This window comes from Phyllopteryx taeniolatus, chromosome 9, assembly GCF_024500385.1.
Source record: "Phyllopteryx taeniolatus isolate TA_2022b chromosome 9, UOR_Ptae_1.2, whole genome shotgun sequence".
In the NCBI taxonomy this organism is placed as follows: domain Eukaryota; kingdom Metazoa; phylum Chordata; class Actinopteri; order Syngnathiformes; family Syngnathidae; genus Phyllopteryx; species Phyllopteryx taeniolatus.
The window spans coordinates 30,443,466-30,464,783 of NC_084510.1; the positions used below are offsets into that span (position 1 = coordinate 30,443,466).

The window sequence follows — 21,318 nt, forward strand, 5'->3', positions numbered from 1 at the left end:
CAGGACCAAGGAGCTATGTTGAAGTGAGTTGAGGGGCTTCCTTTCCTGTTTCTTACAAATTATAAAAAAAATCTTTTTCCCCAAAACAAAACACCCCCCCAAAAATACTTTATTTATGTTTAATCTTATTTATTTATTTCCTAGAAAAAAAGGACATTTTCCTTTTTAAGAAAAAAAAAAAAAAAAAAAAAACGTTCCTAACAAAAAAAAACTATATGTGGTCGTTGTAAAACAGATTTTTTTTTTTTTTAAACAACATAAAACATTTTTTTTTTCTGAAAACCAAAAATACATTATTCTCGTCAGCCATGTAGCTCCATGTAACTGACTGATCGACTGACTAATTGAGTTAATGACTGACTGACTAAGACTAAAACCTGCTGACACGCTAACCGACAAGCTGCGTGAAGAACTAGCCGCCTGACTGAGCAACAACATTGTTTGTTTGTTTGTAATGTGATGATTTAGTGGACAAAAGCTCGCCTTGCACCTGTCGCAGAAAACGAGGAAATCCATTGACGGCGTGCAGCAATGCATGCTGGGAACCCTGCCACTGATTGCCTCTCCATCACGTCGGGGGACGGATCCCTGGGGAGCGCCGCTACCGGGGACCGAGGCCGGAAGGAGACAGATGGCGCGGGTAAGTTATGCATATAGCGGATTAAAGAAAATGGTAACTAACCAACCCGCGGTGACTTTTCGACTCCAAAGGGCGCTTGATTGACCGAAAGCCAATCAATAATCAATCTAGGGTGGAAAGCTCCTCTTTGGTCAATAATTGTTGTTCCCATAGGAAATCATGTCAAGTAAAAAAACAAAACAAACTGGTACTAACTAAGAGGAAGAGGAAGATGGTGGGAAAAAGCGATGAAGATCAGATAATTGTGTGTCGCCGCTCTACTTTCTGAATAGATCGAGTCTGTGGCCTCGGCCCACTTTCATAAAAAAAAAAAAACCAAAAAAGAAGAAAAAAATCTAGGCTGACGTTTCCAAAAAAGAAGCGACCCAATTATTTTTTATTATTGACTTTTTTGGCTCGGTGGCTAATTAGCTGGATGTCTTGTTAGCCGCTTAGTTTGTCAATTTTAGTTTTTTTTTTTTTTTTGCTGGCAGGCATCTTAGCCAGGTGGGAGCTTGACTGGTGAGCTGGTTAGCTTGTTAGCTGAATGATTGGTTGGTTAGCTAATTTGTGGTTAGCAGGTCAGCTCACTGTCAGACGGGTGTCTTGTTTGCTGCTTATTCTGTTAGCTGATTGACTAGTTAGCGCATTTGTATGTTGTCTTTCAGCTGACTGGCTTTCAACGTATTTATTTCATTGTTAGCTAGTTAACTGGTTATTTTGTGATTTTGTTAGATGCTTAGGTCGTTTGTAGGTCACCTTTAGTTGGTAGACTGCTTAGCTGGGTGGTTAATTGACTGATTAGCTGGTTAGCTCATTTGTACCTGCAGGTTAACGAGGCTAGTTTGCTGAATTTAGGCTAATTAGCAGGCTATCTTGTTAGCCTTGTTTATTTATTTTTTTTGTGCAGTGGTAGCCTGATTGTCTAATTTTCTGGTTAGTTCATTTATCGGTGTTCTTTTTTAGCTGGAAGGCTGCCTAGGTTGCAGAAACGCGCACACGCACGCACGCACGCACACGGGACACAAACACACGGCACGGCTACCTGGTAATCCATCATGACAGACTTAGTTACATAACATTTTTATCTGCACGCGGACACCAAAATGAGCGCAACTTCTGGGTTTCTTCATCTCGGACGCACTGTTAGATACCCTGTGTGTGCGTGTGGGTCTGTGTGTGTGTGTGTGTGCGCGGATGTCTTCCAGAAACGTTCTGTGACGACAGCTTGGCTGCAAACGGTCGTCAAAAATATAAACATTATTTTAAACAGGAAATGTTGCTTTTTTTTTTCAAAATTTTTATTTTTTTTTTATGAGCCAGAAGAGAAAGCGATGTTTCTTTTGTAAACGATGGACACACGTTTATTGGTTGGCGTGTATGCGTGACATTTTGGTGAGGAATGAGCTCAAGCTGCAGAAGCTTGAAATAGAAAAATGAGCGTCTGCGTCCCGTCCTGTCGTCAGCTGATTCTGACACGTTGCCGTGGTTACCTCGGTGACGCCTTCTTTCCTTTGGTTCATTTGATGATGATTGATTTTCTTTTTTCTTTCTTGCGTAAATGCAAGAATATTTTTTTGAAACATTTGACTTTTTTTTTTTCAAAAAAAAAAAAGGTATGCCATCATCTTCTGGAAGAAAATCGCACTCTGACTGAATATAAAAATACTATATACTTTTTGTCTTCAAAACGTACCGTTCAAAAAGGCTGTCAAACTTTATTTCTTTATTTATTTTATATATAAAAAAATGTATTTCCTAGAAAACAAAATTCAAACCATTTTATTATTTTGTGAGACTGCATTATTTTCTTTTTTATACACAAAAATACAACTTTTTTTCTTTGAAAATACAAAACCATTTTTCTCAAAACAAAAATAAATACAGTAATTTCCAATGAAAATCCCCCCCCCCCCCCCCCCCTCAAATAATATGGCTGAAAAATAAAGAAAAATTACATGATCCTTATTAAAGTATGTATTTGTATTGATTTTTTAAAAAAAATTTGTTTGGAAAGAAATACCACCCTATTCTCCAGGAAATTATTTTTCTCTTAAAAATAAACCTTTCGTTCTCCCAAAAAAAACTTTCAAAAAGCGAAATAAATAGAACTATTAATACAATTATTCTTTTCCCTGCAGAAAGACTTTTCCCCCTAAAAAAGCTATGATTGTCTTTTAAAAATTAGACTATCCTTGTGAATCTAGGATTTATTTATTTATTGAATTTATTTATTTTTACAAGGAATACTTTTTGTTCTTTAAAAATACCAAACTTTCTTCCTCTTAGAATTTTTTTTTTTTTTTTTTTTACTTTTGCCCCTCAAAGAAACATATGAAGAAAAAAAGACTTTTTCCCTGAAAATGTTTTTTTTTTTTTTTTTTTTTTTTTCTAAAAAAGAAAAACGTGATCATTGTGGCAGTTTTTTTAAAACAAGAAATCCGACTAAAACGTTTTGGTCAAGAAACAAAAAAAGAAAATTCTGACTTTCTTTTTTTGCTGAAAGAAATTCATCTTTTTTTTTTTTGCAGAAATATGATTTTGTTCGAAAATATACATGACTCTCAAAATAAAAAGCAACTTTTTATTTGGAAAACTAAGACAATTCTTGTAAGATTGACACTTTCTCTCCCCAAAAATCCAGGAGAAAAAAATCCAACATTTTATTTTTGCAAAAACCAAAAACTACAACATTATTCTTTTAATGTAGCTAACACAAGATGAGATCATTTTTGAGGGAATATCATTCTTGTGCCTGATGGAAGCAACGTGAGCGTTTCTCCTGCAGCCACGCCCCTTCCCCCTTCCACGGCCTCTGATTGGCCGCCCGCTCTCCTCCCTCCGCCGCTTGCCTCCATTCCTGCCAGATTCTCCTCATCCTCTCGACCGAGCTGACGGCTGCCGGCGAGCGTCCGGGAGGCGACCTCCGCCGCCTCCTCCTGCGGTGCAAAGTTGCGCGTTTGCCCGCCGTGAAGATGAGCAGAGGCGCGCCACCCGCGCATCTCCAGAAGCTCTCCTAAGACGCCGCCAAATCTGACTTTTGGGACCTCAAGGAACAAAGCATCCTCTATGAGAGCTCTCCTTCCTCCTCCCCGTACTCCTCTTCATCCTCCCGCCGCCGCTAGCGTCTTCCCGGCGTGTGACTCGCCTTTCCCGCCCGGCTTGGGGGGTCTGCCGCCGCGGGGGGCAGCCCACGACCGCCGTGCAAGACGCCGCGCGCCGTGCTCCGCGTGAAGAATGCCCAGCAGCCGCGCTTGGCCAAGCCGGCCCACCCGGGCCCGGCGGCGGGCGGGGGGGGGCGGCGGCGGCGGCGGCCTCTACATGGAGCGCTCCCAGAGCCGCATCAGTCTGTCGGCGTCCTTCGAGGCGCTCGCCATCTACTTCCCTTGCATGAACTCCTTCGACGAGGACGACGGAGGTACGTGCGTGCGTCGCTGTTCGCGCCGGCCGGGCTTTGTAAAAACAGAAGAAAAAAAAAAACATCTCTAATTCAGCAACGTTTCTGTGTGTGTAAATGTCGCCCCCGCGGAAACAGCCGTGCTTGAGGTCCCATTTTCCAAAAAGTTGTTGATGATTTCAAATATGGCAAAGACAATCACGAGACGACGACATACACTTCTCTGAAGGGGAACGTGCACCTTCATAAAAAAAAATCACGCGAGTTGTGCAATTTCCACGTGTTGCCCTTCAAACTCTGCGGATGCAAGTGCATAAATGGTCCTAATTGCTATACAATCGTAACAACCGTAAAGACATGCACACTTTCAAAATTCAATCAGAAATAACGCCGTCTATTTTGCTGTCTGCTGTTGTGTGAAAGCAAAATGGCTGCCTGGTCATGGCACTTCAGAGCACAGATCCCTCCGGTGTATCGCAGCAACATCACAAGGCTAACGCTAACGACGCCTTTGAGTGACGTTTGGAAAAGAAGCAAAAAAAAAAAGGGGGACAAGGATGCATTGTGCATGGAAAAGCAATAGGAGAAAAAAATCAGATATATCAAAAAAACATCTTCAAAAAAAGATTTCCTCAAAGAAACGTCTTTTTTTCACCCCCCCCAAAAAACGATGAACATTTTCTCGCGGAAACAAGTCATAAAAGTACAAACAAAAGTAATATTTCCTCAAAGAAACAGGTATATTTAAAAAAAAAAACATACTGCAAGAAATACTTTTTTGAGGGGGGGGGGGGGAATACTTCCACAAAGAAACTATTCTCTAAAAAGAGCCTCTAATAAACGTCTATTTTTTAAAAAGTATTTCCTCAAGGAAACGTATATTATTAAAAAATCATCAAAGAAATGCATCCTTTTCCCCAAAAAATATTTCACTCAGGAAAACAAAAACTATTTTTAAAGAGCCACGTATAAAACTTCGCCATTCTTTTTTTTTATTTTACAAAAACGTGACTGTTCTCTCAATAAAACCCCCATACATTTACAATTTGACTTTTTACTTGGAAAAAAAATACATTTCTTTTAAAAAAAAAAAAATCTAAACATTTGTTCTGAGAACCTCCGAACCTCCGATGATTTTCCACCCAAAAATACGGGTACATATATGTAAACAAACACTGACCGCAAAAAAATGACGCAGTCAGTAAACAATGTAAATGTTTGTAAACAAGAATGTCTGACGGAGATGAAACATCATTTGAATTGCCCACCGAATAAAACCGGTCTGTGTCACACTAAGCGAGAGCGTCACACACAGAAAGACATTATTAACATTGAAATCATATTTGCAATGTTTTGGAACGACCTTCATAGCGGCAGGAGAAGCTGCGACGGGACGGCAAACGATTAACGAGAATCCGAGAGCGCTGCATACAATTTAGCCTAAATAAAGATACGCATCTCTGTCGACATATTTGTATTTTATTATCAATATTTGTATTTCTTTCTTTTTGTCTGGATGGTGGGGCGGCGCCCTAGCGCCCTCTAGTGGCCAGTTGCACCTGTAAATAAAACAAAACGAAAAGGCCAAAAAGGGGTCGGCGGAAAAGTGAACAAAGAACACGCGCGCCGCCATTCACTGGCGACCAGTTAGATAATGGTTGCGTCGCCAATCACTTGATGTCCACTGAGCGCGCGCACACGCGCAACGTGTGATGATGTCACGTACTTGGCCGCGGTCCACCGTCGTCGTAGGTCACCGAGTGCGCGGCGTGCACTTTCCCTCGTGAAGCGACCGTCAGCCGTGTGTCGCGCACTCTGTGGACGTCGTGGTCTTCGCTTCGTCATGCGCGTTTTTTTTCTTTTTTGGTTTTTCTTTTAATTACATTTTTCTTTCAATTGTCTGCGGACCCCCGCTATTCGCTGCGTTAGCGAATAGCGGGGGTCACGGTATCGTGCATGTCGTATATTAGCACGCTAATTAAAATGCGACCACATCTTGAATATTGCGCAGGGAAGTGCATCTGAGGGTCTGTTTGTTTACCTCGATGGGTGCTTCTGTTTTGGTTAGCAACACTGCAGTTAATGTCCACGTGGCCACGGGAGTGCTAATCGTCGCTAAAGACGCTGTCGCGAGGAGCTGGACCAGAATTTCGCTAGTTGACATGTGCTAATGGTCCACACTCGAATGGTTAAAGACAACGTTGCGGGGGAGACCGTAATACAGTAAGCCCCCCGCCCCCGTGTTAAGTGAATATCCGCGAGAAATACCTCTAGAAATATGAAAAAAAAAAATGAGGGTCTTCAAATACACTTTTAAAACAATACACACACATTTAAACACAGACTATATTGAGAGCAAAGGTTAAAACAAATATCCAAATTAATAACACCTGCAGTCAAACAAATAAGGTGTTTGCGTCCCGGCGAGACGACCCGTACTAGCAAGCGTCTCGACTGGTTTGGAAAAAGGATGTCTTGTGCAGTAATCATAAAAACAAAAAAACCAAACATGAAATATATCGCGTGCGCTTGATGTCTAACGAACGGGTGGGATGCAGTGTTGTTGTTTGCAGCTGTGCCGGTGCAAGCCTCCATCTTGCCTTCTTCTTTCAAGAATGTCGCACCTGGTAGAGCCCGCCCCCCTCTCACGTGCTTCGTCATCCCCCCCCTCCTCTTCCTCCTCCCAGTGGAGCAGACCTCCTTTCCTGACACGCCATTTTTTACTCCTGACTGTTTTGGGTCACCCCCCCCCCCCCATTTCCCCCCCCCCCCCCCAATCTGCTTCCCTCATCCGTCTTCCTCCCGTGCTCGACGCCGGACCCCGAAGCGGCTTTGTTGCGTCCATTTGTGCCGTCTGTAGACAGATGCGCGTGTGTCAAGAGTGTGCGTGTGTCCGAACCGTCAGGAGACGCTGGCGTCTTCGTGAGAAGGTCGCGTGCGGCGCTTCGCAAGCAGCCAGACGAAACGCACACGCGTGGCTCGCTCGCGCCCGTAATGGCGTCCTCGTATTGATTTTTGCAGTCTATGATGTGGCAACGAGATGGAGTGTCGTTGCGTTGTCATCACCGTTGTTGCTGTTGTGGTGCGGCTGTGTGTTCCCCGCGTGTGCGTGTTTTTCTTTTCCGTCCGCCTTGTGTCGTCTTTGCCTGGAAAAAGGATTTATGGCGGCATCAAATGATGTTTTTCAAGGTCAGCCAGTGAAACAAGATTTTAAAACACTCTTAATATCCGGTGTGTGTGTGTGTGTGTGTGTGTGTGTGTGTGTGTGCGTGCGTGCGCGCAGTGGACACGGAGGGCCGCAAGCTGAAGGGCGCCATCCAGAGGAGCACGGAGACGGGCCTGGCGGTGGAGATGCCGAGTCGGCCGCCGCGCCAGGCCAGCCACGAGTCCATCGAGGACAGCATGAACAGTTACGGCTCGGAGGGCAAGTGAGTACGGCGCGCCGGCGGGCGGGCGGGCGGTCGGGGGTCATCGCCCGTTAACGTCGGCGTTGTCCAGTCTCGGAAGGCGGAACGTTTGTGGGTCAACTACGTCGCCAGCCGCGCTGGAAAATGTGGCGCACGAAGCTCGTGGAAGTCGAGTTCCGTGGGAAAAGGAACTCCTGTTGCGTTGAAAGCAGTGGTTGCGCGCGGACGCAGTTCGACTTTCGCCGGACTTTTTCTTTTTTGGCGAAAGATGCCACACAAGCGGCGTCCTGTTCCGATTCTGATCGGAAGCCAGAAAAGGCCAAGCTCAGAAAATCCAGCAACCGTATCGCTCGGTGTGTTGTGTGAAATTCGTACGTGGATAAATTCCAGGTCTTCTGTTCCGGTTCCTGCGTATTTGTCAATTTCGAGGAAGCTCACCTGACGGCTCCGGCTCGTGAACTTTAACCCCTGTAATCGCTCAGCGTTGCGTGTGAAAGACACAGGCAGATCAATTCTGTCTTCTCTCCCAATTTGTCCAGTTTGCCTGATCTTTCGTCGCAAAAGAGGCCCCGCCGTCGGAACAGCTCGAAGAGTCGAGCCGCACTTTTCGGGCGCACCTTTCTGAGTCTGCCGTCGAGGTCGTCGTCGTCATCGGCAGCGGCCTCCCGATCTCTAGAGCCGTAGGCTTATGACATCATCGGAAAGCACACGAGCGTCGTACTACACGCACGCACGCACACACACGCGCGTTGTTGCCAACCTGGCTATGAAATCCATCCGTTACATAAGGAGGGGGGCTTTAAAATCAGCAGAGGATGATTGCATCACACAGACACGCACGCTGTTTAACAATTCGATTTATGATTTGGCAGCCAAAGCGGTTTTGGCTCCAAAAGTGCAGCGAAACACGAAAGGGCCGGCGGAGACGCGGGTGGGCGGCACCCGAGGGAAGGCCGGCGGCCCATTGGCTGACGAGGGATGCGAGCAGCCAATGGCAAGAAAAGCAGTCGCGAGGAAACAAACGCAAGCCGAGCGACGTTCCCGTGCGGATGCACAAATGCTTATTTCTTGTATTTTTTTTCTTTCTATTTAACAAGAAAATCTACTTTCCTCCATGAAAACATGCCTGTGAAAAATATATAAATATTTCTTCAAGGAAATACCTTTTTTTTTTTTTTTTTTTTTTGCAAAATAATCCAAATATTTTCTCAAAGAAAAAAGTATTTGAAAATGTCGTCTAACAAATGCATATTTTTCTTGAAAAAAAAATATTGCTCTTGTGAGGTTCGGGCTTTTTTTAAAATTTATTTTTATTTTGAGCGGCCATTTTAGGCTCCATTTTTGAAGGGTCCTTCCATGACAAAATTCTTCGACTCCCAACAATATATTATTATATTTTATATATATATATATATATATATATATTATATATTATGTCATATAATGTCATAGTGGGAGAAAATAATCATGAAAAGTTGGATCAAGTATGACCTTGGATATGCGTGATGATGTCAGTTATTATTTTTTTTGGGGGGTGTTATTTTTCCAGCGTAATCCCCCCGCAGCTATGTTGTAATCTAAAACTGTAATAGCCACTCACTCACTCACTGGCCTACTGTTGATGGATTGATTTGCATTATTAATATAGCGCACGTACATACTGTATAAATATAATCTAGTCTGACTTCATCACAGCCGGCTGGTGTTGCCGCTAAACAATCGCACTTGACAAATGCGAACGATTAAAATGAGCATGGGATCATCTTTGAATAATTCATCCCCTGAAGCCAGTTTGACTGAACAACAACAAATTTGGTCGGCGTGTCTAACGTGAGGAGATGCAAAAAAAAAAAGTTATTTTTTTTTTTTAATTCAGGTTTTACTCATCAATGCGGAGGGAAAAAAAAAAAACTCGATCACCAAAAAGTCTTAAGAAGCCGTGCCGGGAAAGACACAGGAAGTGTGGCAGTTTGTTTTGAAGTGGACACGTTGCAGTTCTTGTTTGGCCGTTTGAAAATTGCGGAATTGGGTCGGCGTGCCCGTCGCGCAACAAAGACACAGAAAACCCACCAAAAAAAAGGCCACGTCAAAACGCCTCGTCCGATCTGAGCGGGTCCGGCTGGCGTTTTGCTACTGAGCGAGCGCACTCGACAAACGTAAAATATTCAAATGAGCGGCGCCAAGACTCTAATCTTAGCATAAACGACTAATCTGGGCTAAGTGATTTTGTTGCGCAGAGACTGTAAATTATTCACTAACGACTGCCAAGATGCTCTGCACTTAATTAAAACGCCGGTCCAATTGCTGCGTCTTCCTCTTCCTGTGCCAGAATCCTCTCGTAAATATCCCGAAAACATTGGCCCGCGTCGTGCGGCTGGATGTCGGAAAGCATCTGACTTGGTGCGTTTTCTTGTATTTGTGTTTTCGTAGCCTCAACTACAGCGGCATGTGCCTGGCCTCGGACGCCCAGTTCAGCGACTTCCTGGACGGGATGGGACCGGCCCAATTTGTCGGCCGGCAGACGCTGGCCATGACGTCCATGGGTGAGCCGGACCGTTAGCATTTAGCACGTTAGCGCTTCGACCGGCAGCACCGCAGGCGACGGGGGCGTTCATTTGCATTTCCTGATCCGAAACTGAATCCAGAGAAACTCCACAATGCTAATGAACGTTGCGGAGCCCTCGCCCGCTGACCCACACCCTAATTCTGCTTCTCACTCCCGCAACGAGCGGGAGGAAAAACTGCTTTGGTAGAAGTACAGATACTCAGTACAGCGTGAGGGACCTTAACCACTAACGATAACCATTGCACTGTGCCTTGTATCTTATTCTTTACACTTTATACCCTAACCCCACTAACGTGAAACTCCGAGCTTTTAGCACGGGTACTCCAATACAAATCGTAAAAGGCCCCCCAAACATTTTTGTCAACAAGTTAAATTTCAATCATTTAAATATGGCTGGGTTGTGAACAACGCTCTTTTCGGTGGCGTGTCGAATGCACATACGGTGTTTGTTTTTCACTTCACAGGGACTTTAAAGTTCAAAACGTATCGTATTCTTGTGGCGAGCGACTGATTGCGAACGATTGCGTCCAGGTGATGTGGAGATCGGCCTGATGGAGAGGAACGGAGGTCTGGAGGTGGAGGTGGTCCAGGCCAGACGACTCACGGCGAAAGCGGGATCCAAGGGGCCTCCCGGTAATTCCCTCGCCGGAACGTAGGACGTGCGTGCGCTTGCGTAATGCGGAACGCCGCCGAGCCGCGGAAGAACAAAAGCGGACCGGGACAAAAAAAGGAGAAACGGGAAGCAAAGCCACTTTCGCTCTCCTGTGTGCTTTCTCGCCGGATTTGCAGCGACGCTTGCGTTAGCGTTACGCTACACGTAGCGATATTATACTTCGATCGATCAAAGTGTTTATTCGAATACAATCATGCATCCATCCATTTTCTCAACCGCTTTACAATGGTCAAATAATCATATTGTAATGATAAATTAAAAAAACGATACAAAAATAAAAATTGCAATGAAAAAAAATCTCATAAAAAAAAATATATATATATATATATATATATATATATATGAATTCAAAGCTTCATTCAAAAAATTCTCACTAAAACAAAACATACAAATTGACATGATTTTTGGGGGGATCATTTTGTTAAACTTGAAATGTGAAAAAATATTTTAGATAAAATAAATACCAATCCAAAAACTATTACATAAATAAGTCAAGACGTCAAAATACTAATATTCCGTCATAGAAAACATACAATAGTCAATGATAAAAAAAAGATGTAAAGTTTAGAAATAAAAGCTGAATACATAAAATAATGAAAAATATTACTCATCCAGTTTTAATAAAGACAAAAAATGAATCCCAAAAATGTACAGTATATGTATTTTAGCTACAGATTTCTATCTTCAAATAAAATAAAAACAGCTTTTTCGTTTTTTGTTCATTGACATGACTTTCCTTTGTGCCGATGTTTTGTCTTCGGAAATTGCGATGATGTCGCAGAGCGCGATTTGCGTCCGATCCACGTTTTGTGCCGTGTTTTGCCTGTGCGCGCAGCGGCCTACATCAAAGTCTACCTGCTGGAGAACGGCACCTGCGTGGCCAAGAAGAAAACCAAGTCCGCCAGGAAGTCTCTGGACCCTCTTTACAACCAAGTGCTGGTCTTCTCCGAGAGCCCTCAGGGGAAGGTGCTGCAGGTACGGCAAACGCAGACTACGCGCGCTTACTACCCAAATGTCATTTGGTTTTACATTTTGCCGCCCAACTCTACGATGAACGATCCGATCCGACCCTTGGCAGTTTGCCGTCGTCCGCCGTCAAATTTGGCGGCAAACGGGCAAAATCTCCAGGAGAAGTTTGTCTTTCGATTAAGAACCCCTCCAAACGGTTTTTTGATTTCTTTGTGGTTGTTGTGGTCGCGTCTCCAGCTGATCGTTTGGGGCAACTACGGGCGCATGGAGCGCAAGTGCTTCATGGGCGTCGCCCGCATCCTATTGGAGGAGCTGGACCTGAGCAGCGCGGTGATCGGCTGGTACAAGCTGTTCCCTACCTCGTCCACGGTGGAGCCCACCAGCGCGCCCCTCATGCGCCACTCGTCACAGATGTCCCTGGAGAGCGCCGTGGGGCCCTGCTGCGAGCGCCCCTGAGACCGCCCGCCCGCCCGCACCTTCGGCACGGGACTTTGGACTCGCTCGAGGTTCCCGTCCTCTCTTATGGGACCACTCGCCCCCCCGTTTGGACCAACTCCACGCTGCAGGCTCAGCATCCGTCAAACTCGCTCTCGCGTCGTCGTCTTCTTCCACACTGTCGTCGGCGTCTTTTTGTCTCTTTGCGCAACGCTTCTCAAATATTTGGGGACCAGGGGAGGAACCTTTCCGGGGACCGCCCCCCGACCCCGACATCCCAACGCCAGTTAAACCTAACTACCATTTGCTCCCCTAAATGCGAGCGAAATTCAAAATCTGCTTGTTTTCGAGACAAATGTTGTAACCATACAATAACGGATGAATATTTTGGTTCGGAAAAAGTATTTGCAAAAACTAACTTAGACAAGTGGGGGAAAAAAAAAAAAAGGACAAAACCAACATACAAAATGACAAAAGACAGCACATAGACAAAAGTCAATGACTAAATTGAAATTACAAATCACAAACGCGAAACGCTAATTCACAAAAGTAATAAAACTCATTTAGAAAACCAATAAACCTAATTTACCCTTTATATATATATATATATATATATATATATATTAACAAGAGTTTAAGTAAAAAAAAAAATGCCAAATGCTTCAGAAATTCCAAATTTGACTACAATGTTACTAGAATAAACTCTTTTCTTTTTTTGGTTATTCCCATAGAAAGTTGTAATATTAAAAGAACAATTTGAGTGAGGAAGAAATTCCTGGTTTAACAAGTGAACCTTTTTCACTTTTACGCCCCCAAATATGCCTTTTGTTCTAAAAAAAAAGAAAAAAACAAGAAGACTTTTTTTTCCTCTAATAATGCACCTTTTCTTAAAAAAAAACGACTTTGTTAATGCACGGATGTCAGATTTATGTGACAATAGGTCATCATCATATCAGAGCTTTTAATTGGCCCAAAATTCATAAAATTGGAAAAAGTTTGAGAAGCACTCATGTTTCCATGTGAGCCGCATTTGAACATCATCACGACAAACTACGATATCTCGGTTTGGGATTTTTTTTTCCACCGTCCAAACCAGGAAGTATTTGAATGTAAAGTTTGTATCGGACAAAGATTGACAATGTGAGATTGACAAAGATTTAATTATAAGCAAAAAAATAAAAAAAAATAAAAATAAAATATATATAGATATCTTACATAAGTAAGAAAAAGCCATTTACAAAACTAAACAAATTCATTTACAACAGCAAAAACAAAAGGACCAAAATACATCTGAAAAATAAAAAAAATAAATAAAAAAATGTAATAATGTAAACAAATTTACTAAAGCTACAAAACTATCAAAACAAATCATTTTAAAAAGGTGGCGGGGGAAAAATTAAAAGCAAATTTCCAAACACAAATTAAAAACAAATGGGCAAAAGTAAAAACAAGTGTCCAAAAGACGCGTAAAGGGATAAAAACGTTTTTACAAACGTATAAAGCAAACTTACAGAAGTCATAAGGAATGTACAAAATAAAAAAAATAAAATTACAGAAGATAAATTAAATAAATAATGTACATAATCAAAAGCTAATTTACAATACTAAGAAAAATCCACTTATGAAACTAAACAAATTCATTTACAAAATTTAAAAATTATCAAAATAAAACAGGAAATAAATACATGAATACAAAATTAAATAAACAATCGAATAAGTTAATCCAAGTTACAAAAGTAAAACAATCAAAACAAATAATTTTAAAAAGGTAGGAAAAATATTAAAAGCAAATTTACAAGCATAAAAATTTACAGAATTAATAACAATTGTACAAAAGGAAGAACAAGTGTGTAAAAGACGCATAAAAGGATAAAAACTGATTTACAAAAGAATAAAGCAAACTTCCAGAAGTCAAAAGGAATGTACAAAAGCAAAAATATAAATTACCAAAGAAAATAATAAAATAAAATAAATCATTTACATAATCAAAAACTACTTTACAATACTAAGAAAAATCCACTTATGAGACTAAACAAATTAATTTACAAAATAAAAAAATATCAAAATAAACCAGGAAATAAATACATGAATACAAAATTAAATAAGCAATTGAATAAGTTAATCAAATTTACAAAAGGAACAAAAAATGTAAAAAAGTAGAAAAAATTTAAAACTACTTTACAAAAGTAGAAATTTACAAAAGTAAAAACAAGTGTACAAAAGTACACATAAAGGTCTTATAACTGATTGACGGACGTCTATAGTAAACTTACAGAAGTCAAAATGAATTTACATGAGTAAAATGAAAATTTACCAAAGCAAGACAAATTAAATAAAAATATGAAATCAAAACTCATTTTAAAAAAAAATTTAAATACCAAAATTGAAACCAACTGAAATATGTTATCGATTTTACAAAAGTAAAAACAAAAGGAACAAATTAAAAAGGTAGACAAAATTCAAAACAAATGTACAAAAGTAAAAACAAGTGTGTACAAAAATATTCAATTAATTTACAATGGTATAAAAACTGATTCAAAAAATTATAAAGCAAACTTACACATGTAAAATTGAATGTACAAAAGCAAAAAAAAATAAAAAAAAAAATGTAAAAAAGTAAGACACAAATTTACCAAAGACAAAATAAAAAAACAAACAAAATAATGAGTTTGAAAAAGTAAAACCCACATTTACAAAAGTCAAAATGTTCTTTTGCAGCTAACGTTAACTGTACTCGTGACATCGACGGCGTGAAATGTGCTCCGGAATAGTCCGTCCAGTCCTGTGGTTTGTTTTGTTTCTTTGACTAGAAAGTCTTGTAGCATATTTGTACACTTCATCTACTTGTTTTTGTTTTGGCTAACCGCTACCGTCGCTAACGTGCCAACTTTGACCAGCAAGTGTCTTTCTTCATTTCACCACAAGGTAGCGTCACGTAAAGCCGCCGCCGCGGCTTGGAACATTTCGTCACTTAGTCGTTAGCTTCATGTTAGCGTGACGAGAGGATTTCATTTCAGGCACTTTAGGATTCTTCACGTGGTATAAATATTTACGATTGTGCGCCAAAGGATTTAGCCGGGGGACATGGGAATGCTAGCTTGTAGCGTTAGCCGCTAGCATCTGCATTCAGCCTAATGGGCAGTTAGCACGGCGAGGCTAGGCTAAAGGACAAAACATGATGTAGCATATTTGTTAGCGATACTTTTTTTTGTCATCTTTTGTGATTCAAACAAGTAAAAGTTTGTAATCCCTCCAAGGATTTGATTTTTTAATTATTACTTTTTGATTTCTATTTCTGGACAAATCTTCATTTTACACTCAAATATTTGAATGAAAATATCTTTTTTAATTTGGTTTATCTGAACTAGGGATGGGCGCGTACCCCTGCCAGGTATCGGTACCGACCTTATTTCAAGATATCTGGTACTTGTCAAGGCTGCCGATCCCAGCCACCAAAAAAAAAAAAAATTTTTTAAATTAGACATGAAGTAAGTCCTCCTCGCCAGTAGTTGGCGCTACACTGTGGCGGTTTAAGACATCGGCGAATGCTCACGTGCATCCGAAAGAGAGAAATATCTCCGTTCACAAATGACATGTCATTGTGTTAATTGAAATGTTATGTATTAAGACTACTAGTGGTATCGGTACTTGTTCTGGGTATCGGTGAGTACTCGAGGGAATACGCGTACTGGTATCGGTCTGGGGAAAAAAAAGTGGTATTGAACATCCCTAATCTGAACGAGTTTGGGCCTCAGGTTTGCCAGTAGCAGCACTGCAGGGAAATTATTATTATTTTTATTTTTATTATGATTATTATTATATTTGTACACAAAAAAAATCGAAAGCTACGTTGTGATGAGCAATAAAAACCCAAAGCTGCTGTCATCAGGGCAGTTTTTTTGTTTTTGTTGTGAAGAGATTCAACGTCCGCCCTATGCTAACATGCTAATGTGCTAGCCTGTAGCCTGGATTATCATCGTGTTATGAGCATATGGAGTCACTGCTTTTTTTTAACAATGCAAAAAATAAACAAATTTAAAAAAACACGAGATGTAGATGTTATTATATAAATATTTAATATATTTAAAACAAATCTAAGGAATGTTTTTTTTTTTTTGTGCCAAAACATTTCCTGAGAGAAACCCGTTTACACGCAATTTAGTATACTTTGTAATTGTTGTTATTACAATTATTACGACAAAGACGTTATCCGACGTAAGATGTTTAGCTGTTAGCGGCTAGCAATTGTGTTTTTAGGTCGTGACAAGAACTACATTTCATGACAAAGATCGGAAACGTTCCCTCCGCCAAGCGTAATGGAGCACGTCAACTTCTCGTTTTGATGACGTCTCTTGGAAATGAAATGTTTGTTCCTCACCTTGAAAAGCTCCGTCAAATGCATTTGATTTAGTCGAGGCAGTGGAAGCCTCGGCGGAGGTCCGCTCTGCTGTGTTTGATTCGAGCGCTAATACGTTACGCGGAGGCCTAACGCGCACGGCAGATACGTTGGCGGGAAAAAAAACAAAAACAAAAAATTGTAAGCATCAATGTTATTGAATGTATGAATTCAACTCATGAGTCATTTTTCTTTTGACTTGTTTACAATCGTTTGGATGCACATGACCGCATTTTGTGACTTGGATTAAATAAAGTACAATGGGAAAAAAAAAAGATGAGCTCAACAAAAATGTGTTTATTCCATGTTTTCCTCGTTCAGCAATCCGCAGCTTAACAAATGTGTCAAAAAGGTTGATAAATACAATGTTTCAACAACAGGGAGATTACTGCAATCGCCCGGGAGGCGAGTCTCTTCACATTTGACTTGGCGGCGTGCGTCGCACTCGACTGCGGCTTCTGCCGTGTCGTCGTGAGCCGAGACAGGACGGCAGTCCGTTCCGCTTCCTGTTGTGGCGGCTTTGACCCGGTGCCCTCTTCTTCAGCCGGATGTTGACAACGGTGAAGGGAGGCTCGTTGGGCTCGGGGCTCGCCGGATAAGAAGGACGTGCAGCGCACGGCGCACCCGAGCCGCTATGGTCACGCTGCCGCAACCGTCCGCTAACGAGGCCCACCTGCTAAGTTTACTGTGGCAACCTTACTCTTGTTTGATTTTTGTCCACAGCCACTTGAAGTAGCTACTGTTCCCCTCATGAATGACCGGAAGGGACAGTTTTGTCAACCGTAAAGGGTCTAGCTCACTGGTCTGGAGACTAGTTGGCGACCTGACGGCGACATCGCCTAGAGAATATCCTTGTCGTCAAGGAGGTCTCAGCGACATCTCGGAGACGTCGCGAAGACTAATTTTGTCCACGACTAGGGGGCAGGAGTTCGATTTGTATCCCAATATCCGTAGGGTAAAGCTTTTCGATGGTGAAAGCTACGACATCGTGAAGTGCACGTACTGCCATTTCGGCAGCCTGTGGTTCATTACCACAATTGGCAGATCGTTTTCAATGAAATAACTGTTGAACATACGGGGAGGAATTGAATATCCATCCATTCATTTTGTGTCTGCAGTCCACGCATCGTTAATATTTAAAAAAAAAAAGTTGAATGGAAGTTCTTACAGAGATTAGATTAACACAGACTACTCACGAAAAGTAGCCTCCTTCTACCACCTCGCTGAACGTCCAAACTGGGAGTTTTGGAGTCCACCGATTGTTAACTACCGAATAAACCTTTGAGCAAAAGGTCATAGAGGGATTAATTTCTTCAAATTCTACGCCGACACTGATAAGGAGGAGCTTTCCAACGGCGCTAGCGAGTCCTCGACGACATTGCCGAGCGCCGCGGTGTCGGCTGACTCCGGCACCGCATCGCCGGCAGTCCGTTGCCAGACGGTCCCGTCAGTCTACCACCGTGATGACCACGTGGTCATCTTGTCCTTTCCACAGCATCTCGCCTCGGAAGTCGAGCATTTTGTGCTTGCGGCAGCGCAGCAGGATGCCGACCACTTTGTCCGAGATCTTCACGTAGCGGTCGAAGAGGCGCCCGAAGGTGACCGCGGTCCGGCCCTCGCCGTCCTGGAAGCCCATGTCTCGGACGATCCACACCATCTCCTCCATCTCCCTGTGGATGTGCTTGTGCGCACGGTCGCCCCGCTCGGCCGTCTTGGAGCCCTCTTTGGGGAGACCGTAGCCGCTGTCGCCCTTGCGCAGGCGGAGGCTCATGGCGTATTCGTAGTCGAAGTCCTCGCTGAAGGGGTTGAGTTTCTGGCCCTCTGCGTGCCGCTCGGACCACTGCTGCCATCGACTCTTGATGTCTCCCATGGTGGCGATCTTAATCTGACGGAGAGATAACACGATCATGTCACGTTTCTACGGCAAGTGTGGCAACAGAGCGAGCGCCGAGACCGCTCATGTCCAAAATGGACGCGTCTGTCTGTCTGGCTGTCTTGGTGGTCCACGGAGATCATGCAGGCAGCAACGTAACTTTCACCCCAACAGCGTCTGAGTCTGAGCTCTTCTGTTATTTGGAGTTAGTGACGTCATCATTGAAAGTGAACGTTTTGCACTTCTGCGTTTGCTCTTTTTTTAAGATCCTCTTTCGACCAGTTGTCCACTGCCACTCAAAGCTGCCTTCACCTTGAGCCTGGTTTGACCTTCCGCTGTACCTGAAGGTCACGCACAGGAACACTTTGTCCTCTAGCTTTATTTACATTTTACTGTTCCGGCTCCTTTTTTTTTCTTTAGAAGAAAGCAGCTTGGGTCGCCTTTTATAGGACAACACGACCCGCCTGCCTGCTTGGAGTCGGATTTCCCCAAGAGACGTCAGAGCGACGGTGGCATTTTGCGCAAGAATGAGTTTACGCCCTTCGGATGAAACCAAAGCAATCGCCGTCGTGCTACCGGTGAATACGGCTGGAGCACATCTACCTTCGCACACTTGAACTTTCTCATTGCACCCACGTAGGATCGTTGTTTGATCGGAACGCAACAACGCGTTACGAGGTGACACTACGAGGTCGCGCGACCAAGTCGCGTGAAGGTGTTACGTTATGTCGTCGTGTTATAGCGGTGCGTTACAATATCAGGCTACAACGTCGCCTTACAACATCAAAGATTGACAATAGGTTGCCACAACGTGAAGGTACAACGTCGCACCACGCTACCTTGGGCCTGCTGCCGACTTTTTGACACTTGGCGCCCGTCGTTTCCGTCTTGGCGTCCGCGCCGTCTCCGGGCGCCACCTCGTCCCCCAAGCCGCTGTCCTCCGTGTCCAGGCTGCTGCTCCTGGAGCTCAGCTTCCTGTCCTGGAGCATCAACTTCCTGTCGTGGATGACGCCGCCACCGCCTCCGCCGCTTCCGTGCAGCGTCCTCATGTGGCGCCTCCGTGTGGGCGACTCGTTTCCCAGGAAGGGCTTGCTTTCCTCGGGACCCGACTCCATCTTTCCGCAGATGATGTCGACCAGATCCCCGCCACGCTCGCTGGCTTTGGGTTGAACAGTTTTCGAGATGGAAACACTCCGGATGGGATTGGCATCACTCGAGACCTTTTCCCGGGGCCTAATAGCAACTTTGACCACACGGTGGCGCTCTTTTGTGTCCGTCTGGTCCACGGAGCAGGGCATCCACCCGGCGGGGGCGGCGTCCTGCTTGTCGGCGTGCTCGCTGGCCCAACCTTGCCAGCTCCTGGCCAGACTGGCCACCATGGCGGCGCATCGGATTTTCCTCACGGCGCGTTTTAGTGTCGGGGGTTCCGTTTTGGGGACGTCCATCGTGCCGGGGGGTGGGGGACGCCGCCCGAGCCCACTCGGGGTCCCGATCTCCCGAGGAAATCGCAATATCCCGCTAAGGCCCGATGATCCTTTCAGGTCAGCTTCCAGATCTTGCCGGGAACGTCGGCAAGCCTTCCGGATCGTCGCTCGCTCACTCGGTCAGTGGGTGAGACGCCCGCTGGGGGGGCCTTTAAATAGCAGCGCAGGAAGGAGGGGGGCACAGGGGGCACAGGGGGGTACATGGGGGAGAGGGCTCCATGTGAGACGTGAAATCTGGCCTCTGTACATGAACACACACAAACAACACAAACACATGCACACGCCACACAGACATACACTCTAAACACTCACACGACAAATAAACACACGACACGTGCACATCCTACACACACACAAACAGACTACACACATGCACACACACACACAAAGAAATGCACACATACACAGATTCTAATTACACAAACACACAACTCAAACACGTGCACGCACCACACACACGCACACACAACGCATTCACACGACACACGCAACAACATACCACACACACAAGCACACACACTAACAGGCAACACAAACACACCGGAGACCCCACACACAGGCAACAAATACACTCCCACCACACACACGCTCATACACACACATGCACAGACACACAACACACACAAGCACAGACACACAACACACACATCCAACATACACAACAAACACATTTCACCTAAACCACACTCAGACACACACACACAAACACACTCCACACACATTCATATGTGCACTCACAAACACATGCAACACACACATACATAAACAAACATGCACACAATTTGTGTATTTGCATGAGGTCACAGAGGATCTAAAAATTGCCGCCACCTGTTCATTGGATCCCACCGAGACGTGTGTGTGCGTGCGTGCGTGCGTGTGTGATTTTTTTCTTCAATGGAGAAGTAATGTTTTATATTTGGCTGCACGAGAATATTTCAGAATCTGAGTTTGCGTCACGAATTTATTTTGTAATGTTACAAAATGAATGTCGGCAGTAAAAGAATACAACTTTATTCTTGTTTGACATTTTCCGCAAAACAAAAACACATAAGATCTTTCTGTAAAATAAAATGAAACGAAAGAACGACTTTTTTTCTTAATAAAAATAGTTCAATAAAGATCATGACTTTTTTTAATTAAAAACTATATTTTCTGGGGGGGGGGAGGGAAAGCAATTCAATTTAAGTCATGTAATATTGTGCTTTTTCGATGAAAACAATGACTTTAAAAAAAAAATAAAATAATCTAGTTTAACCTATTTTAAGATTGACTTTTTCTTTTAAAAAATGTCTTAAAACTTTTTAATTTTGTAGTATGATATTTATATTTATTTACATCTGCGAAACTTTTCAATAAATGTTAACTTAAATCTCTGAAAATGACATTTTTTCTTCCAAAAAAAAAAAGAAATAAATAAATAAATGTAATCTCATAGCATTATTTTGTCTTCATTTTTTTCTTGCGCTCGTCCGAGGTGTCTCCTCCCGACGGGGAGGCAT

General features: G+C 43.2%; 2 protein-coding genes across 3 annotated transcripts; one reads left to right on the forward strand and one right to left on the reverse strand.

The window, feature by feature from the left end:
* Positions 1–387: 387 nt before the first annotated feature.
* On the forward strand, positions 388–16,112 carry rims4 (regulating synaptic membrane exocytosis 4). 2 transcript variants are annotated; one of them, XM_061784313.1, is made up of 6 exons: positions 388–640; positions 7,300–7,444; positions 9,854–9,966; positions 10,521–10,622; positions 11,498–11,637; positions 11,869–16,112. In XM_061784313.1, exons 1-6 carry the CDS (start codon positions 532–534, stop codon positions 12,085–12,087), a joined length of 828 nt encoding a protein of 275 aa, XP_061640297.1. In that variant the 5' UTR covers positions 388–531; the 3' UTR covers positions 12,088–16,112. The 2 variants fall into 2 exon arrangements, with proteins under 2 accessions (XP_061640297.1, XP_061640296.1); XM_061784312.1 differs by lacking the exon at positions 388–640 and adding an exon at positions 3,151–4,037.
* Positions 16,113–16,739: 627 nt separating this feature from the next.
* abraa (actin binding Rho activating protein a) lies at positions 16,740–20,930 on the reverse strand. The gene is made up of 2 exons (XM_061784311.1): positions 19,175–20,930; positions 16,740–18,347 (listed from the first exon to the last, which is right to left on the reverse strand). The coding sequence occupies exons 1-2, from the start codon at positions 19,778–19,780 to the stop codon at positions 17,910–17,912; spliced, it is 1,044 nt and encodes a 347-aa protein (XP_061640295.1). The 5' UTR covers positions 19,781–20,930; the 3' UTR covers positions 16,740–17,909.
* Positions 20,931–21,318: the final 388 nt, after the last annotated feature.